At 55.1% G+C, this 18352-nt stretch overlaps 1 protein-coding gene across 1 annotated transcript; it reads left to right on the top strand.

Annotated features, from left to right (window-relative positions):
- The first annotated feature begins 13448 nt into the window (after positions 1–13448).
- LOC103627390 (serine/threonine-protein kinase OXI1) lies at positions 13449–15201 on the top strand. Its single transcript, XM_008647679.2, has one exon. It carries the CDS (start codon positions 13522–13524, stop codon positions 14833–14835), a length of 1314 nt encoding a protein of 437 aa, XP_008645901.1. The 5' UTR covers positions 13449–13521; the 3' UTR covers positions 14836–15201.
- Positions 15202–18352: the final 3151 nt, after the last annotated feature.

Genomic DNA, 18352 nt, shown 5'->3' with positions numbered 1-18352 from the left:
TCTGCTCCGCGCGGCGCCAAGAAGAAAGGCAAGAAGAAGTCGCAATCGAAACGCGACGCCGCCGACGCGGACCTTGTCGCCGCCGCCGAGTATAAGAACCCTCGGAAGCCCCCCGGAGGTGCGAACCTCTTCGACAAGATGCTCAAGGAGCCGTGCCCCTACCATCAGGGGCCCGTCAAGCACACCCTCGAGGAGTGCGTTATGCTTCGGCGTCACTTCCACAGGGCCGGGCCACCCGCCGAGGGTGGCAGGGCCCACGACGACGACAAGAACGAAGATCACCCAGCAGGGGGGTTCCCCGAGGTCCGCGACTGCTTCATGATCTATGGAGGGCATGCGGCGAATACCTCGGCTCGGCACCACAAGCAAGAGCGCTGGGAGGTCTGCTCGGTGAAGGTGGCGGCGCCAGTCTACCTAGACTGGTCCGACAAGCCCATCACTTTCGACCGGGCCGACCACCCCGACCATGTGCCGAGCCCGGGGAAATACCCGCTCGTCGTCGACCCCGTTGTCGGCGATGTCAGGCTCACCAAGGTCCTGATGGACGGGGGCAGCTGCCTCAACATCATCTACGCCGAGACCCTCAAGCTTCTGCGCGTCGATCCGTCCTCCGTCCGAGCAGGCGCTGCGCCCTTCCACGGGATCATCCCTGGGAAGCGCGTCCAGCCCCTCGGGCGACTCGACCTCCCAGTCTGCTTCGGAACACCCTCCAACTTCCGAAGGGAGACCCTGACGTTCGAAGTGGTCGGGTTCCGAGGAACCTACCACGCCGTGCTAGGGAGGCCATGCTACGCGAAGTTCATGGCCGTCCCCAACTACACCTACCTGAAGCTCAAGATGCCGGGCCCCAACGGGGTCATCACCGTCGGCCCCACGTACAAACACGCGTTCGAATGCGACGTGGAGTGCGTGGAGTGCGCCGAGGCCCTCGCCGAGTCCGAGGCCCTCATCGCCGACCTGGAGAACCTCTCCAAGGAGGTCCCAGACGTGAAGCGCCATGCCGGCAACTTCGAGCCAGCGGAGATGGTCAAGGCCGTCCCCCTCGACCCCAGTGGCGACACCACCAAGCAGATCCGGATCGGTTCCGGGCTCGACCCCAAATAGGAAGCAGTGCTCGTCGACTTTCTCCGCGCAAACGCCGACGTCTTTGCGTGGAGTCCCTCGGACATGCCCGACGTACCGAGGGATGTCGCCGAGCACTCGCTGGATATTCGGGCCGGAGCCCGACCCGTCAGGCAGCCTCTGCGCCGATTCGACGAGGAGAAGCGCAGAGCGATTGGCGAAGAGATCCACAAGCTAATGGCGGCGGGGTTCATCAAAGAGGTATTCCATCCTGAATGGCTTGCCAACCCTGTGCTTGTGAGGAAGAAAGGGGGGAAATGGCGGATGTGTGTAGACTACACTGGTCTCAACAAAGCATGTCCGAAGGTTCCCTACCCTCTGCCTCGCATCGACCAAATCGTGGATTCCACTGCTGGGTGCGAAACCCTGTCCTTCCTCGATGCCTACTCGGGGTATCACCAGATTCGGATGAAAGAGTCCGACCAGCTCGCGACTTCTTTCATCACACCGTTCGGCATGTACTGCTATGTCACCATGCCGTTCGGCTTGAGGAATGCGGGCGCGACGTACCAGCGGTGCATGAACCATGTGTTCGGCGAACACATCGGTCGCACAGTCGAGGCCTACGTCGATGACATCGTAGTCAAGACACGGAAGGCTTCCGACCTCCTCTCCGACCTTGAAGTGACATTCCAGTGTCTCAAGGCGAAAGGAGTCAAGCTTAATCCTGAGAAGTGTGTCTTCGGGGTGCCCCGAGGCATGCTCCTAGGGTTCATCGTCTCCGAGCGAGGCATCGAAGCCAACCCGGAGAAGATTGCGGCCATCACCAGCATGGGACCCATCAAGGACTTAAAAGGGGTACAGGGGGTCATGGGATGCCTCGCGGCCCTGAGCCGCTTCATCTCACGCCTCGGCGAAAGAGGTCTGCCTCTGTACCTCCTCTTAAGGAAGGCCGAGTGTTTCGCTTGGACCCCCGAGGCCGAGGAAGCCCTCGGCAACCTGAAGGCGCTCCTTACAAAGGCGCCAGTCTTGGTGCCGCCGGCGGACGGAGAAACCCTCTTGGTCCACGTCGCCGCGACCACTCAAGTGGTTAGCGCCGCGATTGTGGTCGAAAGGCAAGAGGAAGGGCATACATTGCCCGTTCAGAGGCCGGTCTACTTCATCAGCGAAGTGCTGTCCGAGACTAAGATCCGCTACCCACAAGTTCAAAAGCTGCTGTATGCTGTGATCCTGACAAGGCGGAAGCTACGACACTACTTCGAGTCCCATCCGGTAACTGTGGTGTCATCCTTCCCCCTGGGGGAGATCATCCAGTGCCGAGAGGCCTCGGGCAGGATCGCAAAGTGGGCGGTGGAGATCATGGGCGAAACGATCTCGTTCGCCCCTCGGAAGGCCATCAAGTCCTAAGTGTTGGCGGATTTCGTGGCCGAATGGGTCGACACCCAACTGCCAACGACTCCGATCCAACCGGAGCTCTGGACCATGTTTTTCGACGGGTCGCTGATGAAGACGGGGGCCGGCGCGGGCCTGCTCTTCATCTCGCCCCTCGGAAAGCACTTGCGCTACGTGCTGCGCCTCCACTTCCCGGCGTCCAACAATGTGGCCGAGTACGAAGCTTTGGTCAACGGATTGCGGATCGCCATCGAGCTAGGGGTCAGACGCCTCGACGCCCGCGGTGATTCGCAGCTCGTCATCGACCAAGTCATGAAGAACTCCCACTGCCGCGACCCGAAGATGGAGGCCTACTGCGACGAGGTTCGGCGCCTGGAAGACAAGTTCTTCGGGCTCGAGCTCAACCACATCGCTCGGCGCTACAACGAAACCGCAGACGAGCTGGCTAAGATAGCCTCGGGGCGAACGACAGTTCCCCCGGACGTCTTCTCCCGGGATCTGCATCAACCCTCCGTCAAGCTCGACGACGCGCCCGAGCCTGAGGTACCCTCGGCTCAGCCCGAGGTACCCTCGGCTCAGCCCGAGGTACCCTCGGCTCAGCCCGAGGTACCCTCGGTTCAGCCCGAGGCACCCTCGGCCCAGCCCGAGGTACCCTCAGCCCCCGAGGGCGGGGCATTGAACGTCGAGGAAGGGCAGAGCGGGGCCGCGCCAGACCAGGATTGGCAGGCCCCGTACCTGCAATATCTCCGTCGAGGAGAGCTACCCCTCGACCAAGTCGAGGCTCGGCGGGTAGCGCGACGCGCCAAGTCATTCGTCTTGCTGGGCGACGAAGAGGAGCTCTACCATCGCAGCCCCTCGGGCATCCTCCAGCGATGCATCTCCATCGCCGAAGGTCGGGAACTGCTGCAAGAAGTACACTCGGGGGCTTGCGGCCACCACGCAGCACCCCGAGCCCTTGTTGGAAATGCTTTCCGGCAAGGCTTCTACTGGCCAACGGCGGTGGCTGACGCCACTAGAATTGTCCGCACCTGCGAAGGGTGCCAATTCTATGCGAAGCGGACACACCTGCCCGCTCAGGCTCTGCAGACAATACCCATCACCTGGCCCTTCGCTGTATGGGGTCTGGACCTCGTCGGTCCCTTGCAGAAGGCGCCCGGGGGCTACACGCACCTGCTGGTCGCCATCGACAAATTCTCCAAGTGGATCGAGGTCCGACCTCTGAACAGCATCGGGTCCGAGCAGGCGGTGGCATTCTTCACCAACATCATCCATCGCTTCGGAGTCCCGAACTCCATCATCACCGACAACGGCACCCAGTTCACCGACAAAAAATTCTTGGATTTTTGCGAAGATCACCATATCCGGGTGGACTGGGCCGCCGTGGCTCATCCCATGTCGAATGGGCAGGTAGAGCGTGCCAACGGCATGATTCTACAAGGGCTCAAGCCTCGGATCTACAACGACCTCAACAAGTTCGGCAGGCGATGGATGAAGGAACTCCCCTCGGTGGTCTGGAGCCTAAGGACGACGCCGAGTCGTGCCACGGGCTTCACGCCGTTTTTCCTGGTCTACGGGGCTGAAGCTGTCTTGCCCACTGACCTGGAATACGGCTCCCCGAGGGCGAGGGCCTACACCGAACAAAGCAACCAAGCCAGCCGAGAGGAATCGCTGGACCAGCTGGAGGAAGCTCGGGACAGGGCCTTGCTACACTCGGCGCGGTACCAACAGTCCCTGCGACGCTACCACGCCCGAGGGGTCCGGTCCCGAGAACTCCAGGTGGGCGACCTGGTGCTTCGGCTGCGACAAGACGCCCAAGGGAGGCACAAGCTCACGCCCCCCTGGGAAGGGCCATTCGTCATCGCCAAAGTTCTGAAGCCCGGAACATACAAGCTGGCCAGCAATCAAGGCGAGATCTACGGCAACGCTTGGAACATCAAACAGCTACGTCGCTTCTACCCTTAAGATGTTTTCAAGTTGTTCATATACCTCGCACCTACGCAAAGTTTAGTCGTCAAGGAAGGGTCGGCTTAGCCTCGGCGAAGCCCGACCCTCCCTCGGGGGCTAAAGGGGGGAGACCCCCTCTGCGTCGAATTTTTCCTCGAAAAAGGATCTCTTTTTAGCAGGATTTCTTTCGTGCCTCTTGACTACTTCGGAAAGCGGATCCTGGAAACGACGGAGTACACGTAAGCAGCCAAGGCTGACCGAGCCGAGGGACTCCTACGCCTCCGGGATACGGATACCTCACTCATCACCTTCTGCGATAAGTAACTTGCGCTCGGATAAAGCGATTCCGTGGACCGAACAAGTCTTCACGTTCGGAAGCTCTCCTGCCGAAGCAGTCCTTCAAGCCTTCTCGACTAAGTCGGGGACAGGGCCTCATGGACGGGTGAAAGTACGCGTAAGCGGCAAGGCCGACCGAGCCGAGGGATTCCCACGCCTCGGGGATACGGATACCTCACTCGTCCCTTCCGCGAAAAGCAACTCTCGCTCACACAAACATCCCTGTTACCGACAGAGTCCAGATGCTCGAAACAAGAGGAAAAAAGACGCAGCTTCGCGAGCGCGGCGAGGGCGTGTTCTTCTGGCCTCGGTGGCCGCAGAAAGCACACGCTACAAGATGATCTGATCCTGCAGGCTCAGGTCTTCACGCTGAAGGGAGCCGTAGCACCCTCGGCATCGACGACGTCTTCAGCAAAGCCCGACCCAGCCTCGGGCGGCGCCGCGGTCCAGGGGCTCCTCCGGGAATCCGGCCCGAGCAGGCGGCTCAACCGGTTACCCCTGGGGCCTCGGTCAACCGGCTTCCAAGGGCGCCAGCCCGACCCGAGGCCTCGACTGATCGACTTTGGCGTCGGCTCCGCTGACGGACAACACGACTAGGCTCCGGCCAACCAGGTTCCCATTCTCGAGCCAACTCCGCCTCTGTTCATACTGATATCGCTACCCCTGGCCTCGGTCCACCGAAGGGCGGCCGAGGGGTCTCTTTAACTAAGCTAGAGGAACCCCAGACAACAAGGCCGAACGGGCCGAGGGATTCCTACGCCTCCGGGATACGGATACCTCACCCGTCACCTTGACACGGGGCGACTCATGCTTGGTAAAGCGGTTCAGATAATCAACAGGCGAGACTTAGTGCTCGAAAATGAGGAAAAAACACGGCTCCGTGCCGAAATTACATACATGTTCAGGCCCCGACAGCCACAATGAACGAAAAACACTGGCATTCGAGATGCCACTACCAACGGAACTCCGGTTCCCACCTCCGCAGGTACGAACAACCCCCCTCCGAGGGGGAAGGCCTGCGGAGTAACTGAAGAACGATGAGCGGCTCACTGCCGCCCGTTCCAACCGCGACGACAACCACCCCTGCCCTAGACAGCGAAGCGGCTTAGGCAGCAGCTTTGGGGCAGGTGTCACGGCAGGAGGACTCCCCCCGCTGAGGACGAGAACCAGCCATTCAGGCAGGGAGACGGAGATCCAGGGCCACTAGCGCCCTACATATCCCGGCATGGCTGGAGGAAGTCTCCGTGGGGCTCAAGGACGCCCTTCACCCCCGGGCGCGGGGGGAAGAAAAGGGCAGCCGACCCACGCGGGGGCGGCCCCCCGACTCGCCTCATCTTCCATCTTGGCCTGGATGACGAAAATCCTTGAGGCCGAGGGAGGAGTAGAGGCCGCGGCCTGGCCCGCTTTCCCCACCGTCGAACTAGAGGTCACCATCTTGGGTGGCCACCGGTGGCGGAGCGTGGCCAGGCTGCGTAATGAAAATCCTTGAAGCCGAACGACGGCTGAGAGGTACCAACTCCCATGGAGTTGCGTTCCTCCAACGAGGAGGCGGAAAGGCGGCGGATACCCCCCATCCGGGGGCTTGGAAGACGGGAAGACCCGACGCTTAAGGGAGGAAGAAGACATGGTTGCCTTACGAAAGGAGCCTCCCTCCTTTTAAAGGCAACTCCCCCTACGTGCGCCCCCAGGCGCCGCGGGCCGAGTCTTCTCCAACACGCTCCAAGGCCCTCCCCTGCGACTCGGGGGCTGGGTCCCGCATGTCATGCAAGTCGGCTCAGGGCAGAAGAAGCCGAACCGCCGCGCGTGGTGCGCACGACCGTCCAGCGGTTACAAGCGACCCCCCATTTCCGCCCAGACCAACGGGCAGAAGGGGCGGGCAGCCATGCAGGCGGCATGCAACCGCGCCAGATGGACGCGCTTCTCCAACTTCTGACACGCCAGCTTGGGAACCCAGGCCCACGCGTCGAGCAACCGGCGCGCCAGTTGCTGCATGCAAGCAACCGCACCGCCACTTGTGCCACCATCGCGCCTCTTCGGTTGCGGAGCCAATGCCGCGACTCGAGGCGACCCAACAGCGCCAGCCTGGCGCGTCGGTCAAAGCGACCGAAAGAGGGCCGGCAGTAATAGCGGTGGCAGGCGGGCGGGCGCAGCGGTCACGTCGTCAGCCAGGCTCACGTCCCATCCTGGGACAGCAAGAGAGCCTCCTCTCACGGCGTGGAGACGGTGCACCCGTGACCCGTTCCTCGAACGGATCGCACGCGCGTAACGGCCGCCCCGCCAACCACTCGCCCAGTCGCATTAACTCCGCGGCGGGACACGCGGCGCTTCTGGCAGGAGGAGCGCGCGACGCTTCACCTTCGCCGTAATAACCGCTTCAGAAAAGGTACGCCACGTCGTCCGATTTCGTATCCTTTGCCGTTTTCCTCTTTCTCTATCTCTTGCAACAGGGACCGGGAAAGGGGGATACCCCGAAAGGGATCCTTCTCCGCGAAGGAACCGGGCTCCGAGCCCCCCACTACTGATCAGGGGTTCGAAGGCTGGCCCTCCGAAGGGTTCAACAGCCGCCTCAGATCGCGTGGGCCCGACACCCACTACTGGTCAGGGGTTCGAAGGCCAGCCCCCCGAAGGGTTCCATGGCCGCCTCAGGCTACTCGGGCTCCGTGCCCATTACTGATCAGGGGTTCGAAGGCTGGCCCCCGAAGGGTTCACAGTCGCCTCAGACGCCGAGCGAGGGATGACCAGGGGTACGTTCGATACATAACCGAGGCTCGGGCTGCGCTCCCGAGGTACCCTAGGACATTTCCGAGACCAGCGGGAACGATCTTGTAACGGAATCCCATCGGAGGGAGGCATCGAGCCCTCGGACCCCGTCGCCAGGGGACCAGGTCCGGCAAATCACCCGCAGGTACTTTTGGGCGTGCCTCTGGGCCCCTAGCCGACCCCCAACGAACGGGGCACGGACGTCCACTCGGATTACCCGCTTGCAGCTCACCGGAGACACCATGTTCGGTGCCCATCGAGGGTAACATGGCGCACTCCCCCCTCCTCCTTGCGGAAAGGCGATGTAGGGGCGTATGTAAAAAGCCGAGTCTGTCCCTGATCGTCCTCTCGCCCTGTGCAGAGGCTCGGGGGCTGCTCTCGCAAAAACCGGCTCCGGCCAAATCGTTGACAGCGTCAACATACCAGCCCGAGAGCTTGGGCCCCGACCGTGCACCCGGGCTACGGCCAGTTCGCATGAGGGAACGACCAGACCAGCCGAAGCGTTAAGCGAAGTATTAAGACCTCGAAGGAGTGTAACCACTCCTCCGAGGCCTCGGGGGCTACACCCGGCGGGTGCGCTCGCGCGCACCCACCGGAACGAAATGCAACCGAGAAAGGCTGGTCCCCTTGCAAAAAAGTGCGACAAAAGCCTCCAAGCGAGTGCTAACACTCCCTTCGAGGCTCGGGGGCTACTGTCGGGGACCATAATTAGGGGTACCCTCAAGGCGCCTAATTCTCAGCTGGTAACCCCCATCAGCATAAAGCTGCAAAGGCCTGATGGGTACGATTAAGTCAGGGATCAGTCCACACGAGTGACTCGATCACGCTTCACCCGAGCCTAGCCTCGGCCAAAGGCAGCCGACCTCGAGAGACTTCCGTCTCGCCCGAGGCCCCCTTTTTATGGCGGACACATCACCGGCTCGCCCAAGGCCTTGGCTTCGCTCAGAAGCAACCTTGACTAAATCACCACACCGACTGACCAAATTGCAGGGGCATTTAACGCAAAGGTGGCCTGACACCTCTATCCTGACACGCGCCCCCGGCAGAGCCGAGGTGACCGCCGTCACTCTACCTCTCCACTGGCCAGTCTGACAGAAGGACAGCGCCGCCTGCGCCACTCCGACTGCAGTGCCACTCGACAGAGTGAGTCTGACAGGCAGTAGGCCTTGCCAAAGGCGCCACGGCGAACTCCGCCCCGCCCGACCCCAGGGCTCGGACTCGGGCTAAGACCCGGAAGACGGCGAACTCCGCCCCGCCCGACCCCAGGGCTCGGACTCGGGCTAAGACCCGGAAGACGACGAAACTCCGCTCCGCCCGACCCCAGGGCTCGGACTCGGGCTAAGACCCGGAAGACGGCGAACTCCGCTCCGCCCGACCCCAGGGCTCGGACTCGGGCTAAGACCCGGAAGACGACGAAACTCCGCTCCGCCCGACCCCAGGGCTCGGACTCGGGCTAAGACCCGGAAGACGACGAAACTCCGCTTCGCCCGACCCCAGGGCTCGGACTCGGGCTAAGACCCGGAAGACGACGAAACTCCGCCTCGCCCGACCCCAGGGCTCGGACTCCGCCCTGGCCTCGGCCGAACAACTTCCGCCTCGCCCGACCCCAGGGCTCGGACTCCGCCCTGGCCTCGGCCGAACGACTTCCGCCTCGCCCGACCCCAGGGCTCGGACTCCGCCCTGGCCTCGGCCGAACGACTTCCGCCTCGCCCGACCCCATGGCTCGGGCTCGGCCACGGCAACGGAAGGCAGACTCAACCTCGGCTTCGGAGGAACCCCCACGTCGCCCTGCCTAGGGCACAGACCGCCACGTCGACAGGAAGCGCCATCATCATCCTACCCCGAATCGACTCGGGTCACGAAGAACAAGACCGGCGTCCCATCCGGCCAGCTCCGCCGGAGGGCAATGATGGCGCTCCACAAGCTCTATGACGACGGCGGCCCCCAGCTCTCTTACGAAAGCAGGACGACGTCAGCAGGGATTCGACCGCTCCAACAGCTGTCCCTCCACCAGGCTCCGCCGCACCTCCGACAGCCACGACATCACGCCAGCAGGGTGCCCAGATCTCTCCGGCTGCCACATTGGCATGTACCTAGGGCGCTAGCTCTCCCTCCGCTAGACACGTAGCACTCTGCTACACCCCCCATTGTACACCTGGATCCTCTCCTTACGACTATAAAAGGGAGGACCAGGGCCTTCTTAGAGAAGGTTGGCCGCGCGGGACCGAGGACGGGACAGGCGCTCTCTTGGGGCCGCTCGCTTCCCTCACCCGCGTGGACGCTTGTAACCCCCCTACTGCAAGCGCACCTGACCTGGGCGCGGGACGAACACGAAGGCCGCGGAACTTCCACCTCTCTCACGCTCGGCTCCGGCCACCTCGCCTCTCCCCCCTTCGCGCTCGCCCACGCGCTCGACCCATCTGGGCTGGGGCACGCAGCACACTCACTCGTCGGCTTAGGGACCCCCCTGTCTCGAAACGCCGACAACCTGGGCCAGTCTCAGGCGTTTATGCGCTCGTGGGTCGGCCTTCAGCAGCGAGCTCCACACTCACATCTCAAAACCCGGGTTGAGAGAGGAATGAAGCTCGCCCTTATAAGCCGGCCACGACCCCCTCCCGCAAGCGAGGTGGTACTAACCCAGGCTACACATAGTTCGTGACATTCCATCCCCTAAACAGGCGGGCCTGAGCTCCGTTACCATTTGTTAGCGTACCTGGGTCAGTCTCAGGCGTTTATGCGCTCGTGGGTCGGCCTTCAGCAGCGAGCTCCACACTCACATCTCAAAACCCGGGTTGAGAGAGGAATGAAGCTCGCCCTTATAAGGGGGCCGTGGCCCCCTCCCGCAAGCGAGGTGGTACTAACCCAGGCTACACATAGTTCGTGATATTTCTTCCATCCCCTAACAGGCGGGCCTGGGCTCCGTTACCATTTGTTACCAGTCCACCGAAAAACCCACACTTACATGCGTTCGGGTGTTCATACGCTCGTGGGCTGGCCTTCAGCAGCGAGACCCTCACTCATATCTCAAAACCTAGCCTGAGAGAGGAGGGAAGCTCGCCCATATAAGCCGGCCACAGCCTCCTCCTGCAAGCGAGGTGGTATTAAACCAGGCTACACATGGTTCATGACAGACGGGCTCTCGAGCTTCATCGGCACCAGCGGCGACGGTTGCGTGCCTGTGCCATGGTGACGCCCGGCCACCCACGCTGTAGCCTCAGCCTTGCCGGTGTCGGCCCCGTCCCGTGCCCCTTCGGGTTTACGCCATCTCCGACCAAGTCCGGCTCCTCGCTCGCCGCTCTGCGCAAGCAGGTGGACCTCGACGCGACGCTCCAGATTCTGAACTCGGCACTCTCACGGGAGGACTCCGTTTGAGTAATGGGGTAGCAAGCACAGGGTCATCTCCATGGTTACCGAGCTCCGGTTACCGTTGATGACGCTCGTCAACAGCTTAGGGCCTATTTGATAACCATGGTTTTACAATTGTCATGACAACAGCTTATATTCCCATATGTTATAGAATGCAATCACCTGCTGGTGCTTGGTTGTAGCCCTGGCGTGTTTGGAGGATTGGACACCAAGGGTGCACATAATTTGGAGTGCTGGTACTGTGAACCACTTGGATGTAAATATTTTCTTTGTTTTTTAGTTCTGATCTAGTTTAAAACTGGACATGAATGTTGTTGAGCTACCTTTTGATGTTATATTATGTCAGTTTGCTGGAAGATCATTTGATAACAATTGTCTAATCCAGTGGATTAGTCATGTAGATTACAAACTTGCTTATATTTCTTCTTAGTCCTATGTATATCATCTTTCTACCTGAACTTGGTTTGGGGGTAAACACCTTTGTTGTTGTTGTGTATATCATCTGCTATAGTGTGTAGTGAGACTAAGACTGCAAATGTGCTTGACTATTTCTTGGTTCTGGTCCAGTAACACCTATAGTTTTATAGGTCAATGGTAATTTTGCTGTCTGAAGCAAGATAGCAACTGTTTTTGGTACTGTAATACTTTGCAACAGAGACACAATGTTTGTGATTGCAGAATGATCAAACAAACGTATCTGTGTGCAGTTGATCAACAAACGTTTCAGTTGCAAAGTAATACACACTTTGCAACAAGGACAATGAAACACACGTATCTTTGTTTTGTTCATTACCAAACTAACCCAACATGTAATTGCATAATGATAATTCCTGTGATCGTAGCTTGCGTAGCTTCTTCAGCTGGAGAAGGTGAAGAATAAGCATCAGTAGCTTTTCGAAGGATAGGGCACTTGTGCATAATCAGTCAGACCCATGCAGGAACCAGGTTCCTTTTCAATTTTAACTTTCCCCCTGAACTTCCTGCAATACTTACCACTTGTAAAGTTGGTCCAGTTTCACAGTGAACCACAGAATTTCATTGCTTTTAACCAAACACTTGAATGGTGGTACACTTCTAATGAAAAAACAACATGTTTCATAACCTCTCCTTTTTTTGTTCTCTAGATTGCTTCTAATGTGACCTTTACATCCTTAGATAGTCACTTGTTGATTTTACTTGAGTGAAAAATGTGACTAGTGAATTCAAGACACTGGTTCTATGATTTCTAGAAAAAACATGGTGTTTGCAGATTATGTGAGCCATCTATTCCTAAAATCTGAAGCCTCACAATCAAAGGTACCATGTGAAAAGTGTTTAAGTAAAGATGGTAGGAAGGTACATTTGTGTGGTAACATAAGTAGATGAGGAGGGCCAAAATATCTTTGGGAAAAAAATGAAACCCTAGTTCATTGAGTGGGCTGAGTATTACATATATCCGAGTCGCATGGCCTGGGCTCTAGGCCCATAACATTTAGAAAGAAATAAGATAGTCTAACACCTATGACTGTCGAAACTCTAGCTATGATCGATGTTGAAACTGAACCGGAACTCTGAGAGCAACAAGGAGGGAAGACTCTTAGTCTTAGTGAAGATGTTAGTAAACTGCTAGCTGGGATGTGATGAACGTTGAGGGGCGGCGCGGGGTGGATTGACGTGGGGGCGGTGCTGTGCGGATCGAGCGGCGGCGACAAGGGGAGAAACATGTCGAACCTTCGGAGTGTAGTGTGGGAGAGGGAGATGAATGCGAGGGCAACCGGTGCAAAAAAAAAACTGCTTTAGTTCCTTTTAGTGACTCCTTGAGGGACAGTCTACCCGTTTGACAAATTAGAGATCAAACGAGATTAAAATGCAGGGACTAAAGATTAGTTCCAGGAACCAAACAGATCCCCTAAAGCTATCAATGTGCAGAGCTCTCGGCGGCTTGGTTTATGCCAAAATTTTGTAATAACCGAACCCTAGACAGCACCAACTGCTGGCCTTTAGCAACGAGAATGTTGTTTGGACCGTGGCGACCATGGCCAAGCTGAATTCCAGTTCCAGCCGATGACGTTGTGTACTAGTCGTACTGCATGCGTACGTTACACCTAAGCTGTCTTGGATCTAGATAAGGTGACCTGGACGAAAACAACTGGCGATAGCTGGTCTCTGTCCAGGAACTAGCTCGTCTGGCCTGGACAAAGTTCATGACTTCATGTGGCAGTTGACGTTCAGTCAAGAGTTTGGCACTTGGCAGCAGTAGATCACAAGAAGGACGTGTGCACAGCTCTTTACTGAGGTGGATGGATCATGGGCGACAAATCGCACCTGACCTGGCCCTGACCCTGACGCGTCTCATCACGTGAATCCATTTCAGGTGTGTTCCATATTGGTTGCCCTGTGACTGCCATTGATTTCCTGTTGGTAAAAGCGTGGCTGGATCTGGAAGATGCGACAGCGTCTTGTCTTGGACGCCACGTACGTAACACGTGAATTTGAACTGGACGAATTTTCAACGAGAGGAGCAGGGGGATTTTCGATCGACGTGGAGAAGCAAACCGAACCCACAGAAGAGCTATCACCTCAAGAATCTAAAAAGGGAAACCCAGGCCAGACCCTGCCGCTCAACATAACAGCACCCGGAGTAGCTTCTTCCTCTTGGCACGTCGTCCGTGGTGAACGAGCATGGCGCCTTCACTGCCGCAGCAGCTCAACCTTGCCCTCGCGGACCTCAAGGCACTGTCCGTGCTCGGCCAGGGCGCCAGGGGCGTGGTCTTCCACGTCGTGCCCGTCGCCGCAGGCGGGGACAGCACCGCTGCAGGCGCGGGCGAGCCCATGGCGCTCAAGGCCATGTCCCGCGCCGCCGCGCGGCACAAGGGAGCGGCGGGGCCAGCAGGAGGCACGTGCGGCGGAGACGGGCACCGGAGGATCTGGTTCGAGCGCGACGTTCTGCTCGCGCTCCGCCACCCGCTGCTCCCGTCCCTCCGCGGCGTCGTGGCCACCGACGCCGTCGTCGGCTTCGTCATCAACCGCTGCCCCGGCGGCGACCTCAAGTCGCTCCGGCGCCGCTGGCGCGCCCAGACCACGTTCCCGGAATCCGTCATCCGGTTCTACGCGGCGGAGCTGGTGCTCGCGCTCGAGCACCTTCACGGCCTCGGCGTCGTGTACCGCGACCTCAAGCCGGAGAACGTCCTCATCCAGGAATCAGGCCACGTCATGCTCGTCGACTTCGACCTCTCTACCACGTTGCCGCCGCCTCTGCCCCCGCCGCCGCCGGACGCGGCCCCAGCACGCGCCAGCTCGCTTTTACCTTCCTCACATCGCCACAGGCGCAGGAACAAGAACACGAAGGCATCTACGGTTTTCGCGTGCTTCTCCCGCCGCCACGTAGCTTCGCCCCAGTCCCCGTTGTTCACTTCCATGACTGCCCCGTCCGCGTCTTCGTCGTCATGCTGCTCGCCGCCGGGCGTTCGGACGCCAGCCAAGTCGAACTCGTTCGTGGGCACGGAGGACTACGTGGCGCCGGAGATCGTAGCCGGCAGCGGGCACGACTACGCCGTGGACTGGTGGGGCCTCGGCGTGGTGATCTACGAGATGCTGTACGGATGCACCCCATTCCGGGGCCGGAGCCGGCGGGAGACGTTTCACCGCGTCCTCACCGCGCCGCCGGAGCTGCCCGGCGAAGCGACGCCGTTGTGCGACCTCATCACCAGGCTCCTCGAGAAGGACCCCGGGAAGCGACTAGGCGCGCGCGGCGTCAAGCGCCACGCCTTCTTTAGAGGCGTCGACTGGGACCGCGTCCTCGACGTGGCGCGCCCGCCGTTCATCCCGTCGCCTGATGAAAACGATGCTAACTCCGGCGCGGTGGTGGAGGCCGAAGCGCTGGACGTGGAGAAGGTCGTACATGAAGTGTTCGGCTCCAGTGGTGCCGGCGAGACGAGCCTTATGGATGTCTGCAGCGACGGAGGGACAGATGACGATTTCTCCATATTCTTCTGAGTTTCGGTTAGCTATTTACCTATTTCTGCACTAGTAGAAACTACGTAACTGTACTTTCAAAAAAAACCCCGAAACTACCTAAATGTACTCAAATATATACATCCTTATGCATGTACGTATGCATTTGCTTGCATAGATGCCTTGCTTCGTACAAGTACAAAAAAATAAAAGACTAAACTAAGGGCACATTTGGTTCCCTAGGCGAGCCTCAGGCTGTCTCCAGCAACGTCCTCTATATTCATCTTCTATATCCATCATTTACAGTCTTCTCTAAAAGATTTCATCCTCTATATCTCCTTCCTCTCCAACACAACATCCTCTAAATGACGTCCTCTATACTCAAATATCTATATTAGAGACATTTTTTATTTTTATTTTTTGTACATACGTATTTGTCATACTCTCAAATGTATTGTACATATTTTAGTTTTGCTAAACCGGTTATTTAAAGTATTCAAATGAATAGAGGACCGTTTAGAGAAACTCTATACATAGAGAATCCAGCATCGTCCTCTAAATTTAGAGGACCGTTTAGAGGACGCTGCTGGAGAGCGTAGAGTACCATTTGATCCTCTATATTTAGGGTACAGAACTCTTTAGGGTCCCTTGCTGGAGCTAGCCTCACCTTACCAAATGGCAGGAAACTGAGTGAGGAAGACAATAGGGAGCTGTTTGGTTGGTTGATTTTCTTCCGTGATCGTTTCCCAATGCCATCCAATCTCATTACTGTAAGTTTGGTTGGGTCATAACGTAATGAGTAGCGGAGGGATCGAATACGGTCTAGAGCAGCAGTGATACCGTCCTCCCCCATCATTATCAGTTTACGGACCTCGCTGTGGCCGGTAAACAAACAAAGTCAAATAATTGTTCCGCCGTAACGGATTACGCTGGGAGTCAATTCCATTGTCGTTACCGGATCACCCACTGAGCCAAACACCACCTAGGTTTTGTTTCCTTGCCTTGCTATGTTGATTGACATGAAAGATGTTTTTTCTTTGCTAATATGAGCTAGCCAAATTGGTTATACGTTGCTCAATTGGCAAGATTAGGCGCGCTCGGCTGAGAGAGAATCATTGCACTAAGTTGATGAACTACTAGTCAAATTACGTGGAGATTTAAATCATTGTTGTATCATAAGTAGAAATCACTTGAAGCCATGAATTAAACTCACATATATTAAATGGTTTATGTTACAAACCCAATGTCGTGTTACTCAAAGAATGTGACAAAGGGTGTTGCAAACCCTTCTGAAGATACTTTGAGAAAAAATGGCATATGAAGATATTGAAAACTCAAGTGAGTGAGAGAGACATAACCTTTGATCTTCAGTATATATATGTATGTCATACTATTAAGAGAGATAGAACAAACATAGTTTGATAAGTCATAAGTGCTCAAAATAACCAAAACTCGAATAATAACCAAGAGAAACACATACCAACAATTGTACTTTTTGGTCATGGAGATTGTGTTTTAGTTGTGATGGTTATCCCTCTAAATAACCCTTTTGTAGAATCCAAGATGGTCAAAATTGGAGCTTGGAGCTAGAAGTTATGATGTTTTTTTTGTGAAGTTACATGTACTACTTATTCAAAATTTTCAAAGTTTTGGACATGTTTTCTAGAAGTTCTAGATTGTACACTCATTCTAGGTCAATGCCTAGTTTTACTGTTCAAACGACAACTTTTATTCTGGCCTGGAAGTTCCGAATATTTTCTGTAAGTTCCTAGTTATGTTAGACATAACGAACAAGTTCATGAGTGTACGATGTTTATAGCCCCTTCCTCAGTTTGAGGAGTTAATGCCACACCCCTATGTCCACAAAAGCCTCTCTAGCTCTTCCCAACCTCTCTTCATGATATTTATGTGAGATTTAGTAAATTTGTTTGAGAGATTTAGTTATCGAGATTAAAAGTGAGCAAATCAAATCCTTAAACACTTGCGGGCTTCATCAATCGCTCATGAAGCATTTACTACTTTTGATAGAAAAAACTTATAAACAACATGACATTGTCTAGCGATTTCTCACGCTTTTTGGTGAGCCGTGGAAAGTTTGTGAAGGCCCTAATCTTACCTCTGTAGTGGAAGAGATCAAAATAGTAGATAATGAAAGGAGTTGAAATGGACTCATCTTAAGCTTGATCTTTGGGTCACTTGAAGCTTTCTCGGTGACGACATATGTTCTTTTTGGAAGGAGCCGAGTTCCGAAAACAAATCCTCATGTCTCCTATTTGGTGGTTGAGAATCTTTTGTTAGTAATAATGAGCTAGTTCAACTCAACTCAGCTTATCAGAGGCTCAAGAGCCGAGCCAATACGCATCTATCCCAAACCATCTTGAGAGCATTGAGATTTTTTCTAGCCCTATTCATTCATATGTCTCTCATAAGCACTTCAATCAGCATCACTTGCATTCTTTGTTGACTCGCTCATTAGGATCAGGAGTCTCAAGAATATATTCTTTTTTATTTTGCTTAAGAACAATTCTAAATTATGGTATCAATCAATAAAGTTTGTTCGAGTGAGTTTTTCTTTGTCAATTTTTTAACAAATTAAAACTGGTAAAAGCATTAGGTGTCATCTATAACAAAATAGAAGCAAAGTTCATCACTATATTTACTTTAATATTTCATTAAACAATCTAAGAAAAGATTCTCCTAATATATGCTTTGCAATTGTATCCCATCTAATGACATATAATGGAGAATATCCATGTTCACTAAGTTCTAATGAGCTTTGGCATCACGGGTAGAAACATAATAACATAGGTAAGCAACATTTTTTAATCATATCCTATGTGACTCCTGTTTGTTGGATAACATCCAATGCTTTAGCTCCCAACAAGCCCAAGACCTAAATCCTATTTGGTAGCCTTGTTAAGCAAACCAACATTATGCATAAAGATGTCTGACATCCATCATATTAGATCAAGGTAATTGATGCCAGTCTACTTTTGTAGACCAACCAATTGGAAGAGAATCAAAGTGATCTCCTAATTTTTTCAAAGGAAGCTATACTGTAACATTCAATACATGGGTGAATAGTATAACAAGAAAATAAAACACCACGAATAATCATATTAAATATGAGTATGGCCCCATGTCATGATGATCTGTATCACTAATTCCTCATCCTTCGAGCCTTCATACTTGAGTCTTCCATGATAACATCAAGAACTATGATATCACTAGCTGGTAAAATATCAAACATCATAGATCAACACATAGGTCATTACACAATAAAAGAGTAACCTCAACCTAGTTGCGATAAATATGACACACATACTGCCAAAAATACACATGTGCATCTCATATACATCTAGATCATACTATTCACAACATTCCCTACAAAACAAACTTAGGCAAAGAACCTGATAGTAGCATGTGATGCAAAAAGGGATTGGCCAAACCTCTTAGAATTTCATTAATCACACCAATGAAATCGATATGGAAATCTCATCAGATTGATCAAATCAAACTGATTCTGAGACATTTCAAATGTCTCTATTTTCATCATCAA

This window comes from Zea mays, chromosome 5 (genome assembly GCF_902167145.1).
Source record: "Zea mays cultivar B73 chromosome 5, Zm-B73-REFERENCE-NAM-5.0, whole genome shotgun sequence".
NCBI lineage: Eukaryota > Viridiplantae > Streptophyta > Magnoliopsida > Poales > Poaceae > Zea > Zea mays.
This window is presented reverse-complemented; position numbering and strand designations above follow the sequence as displayed.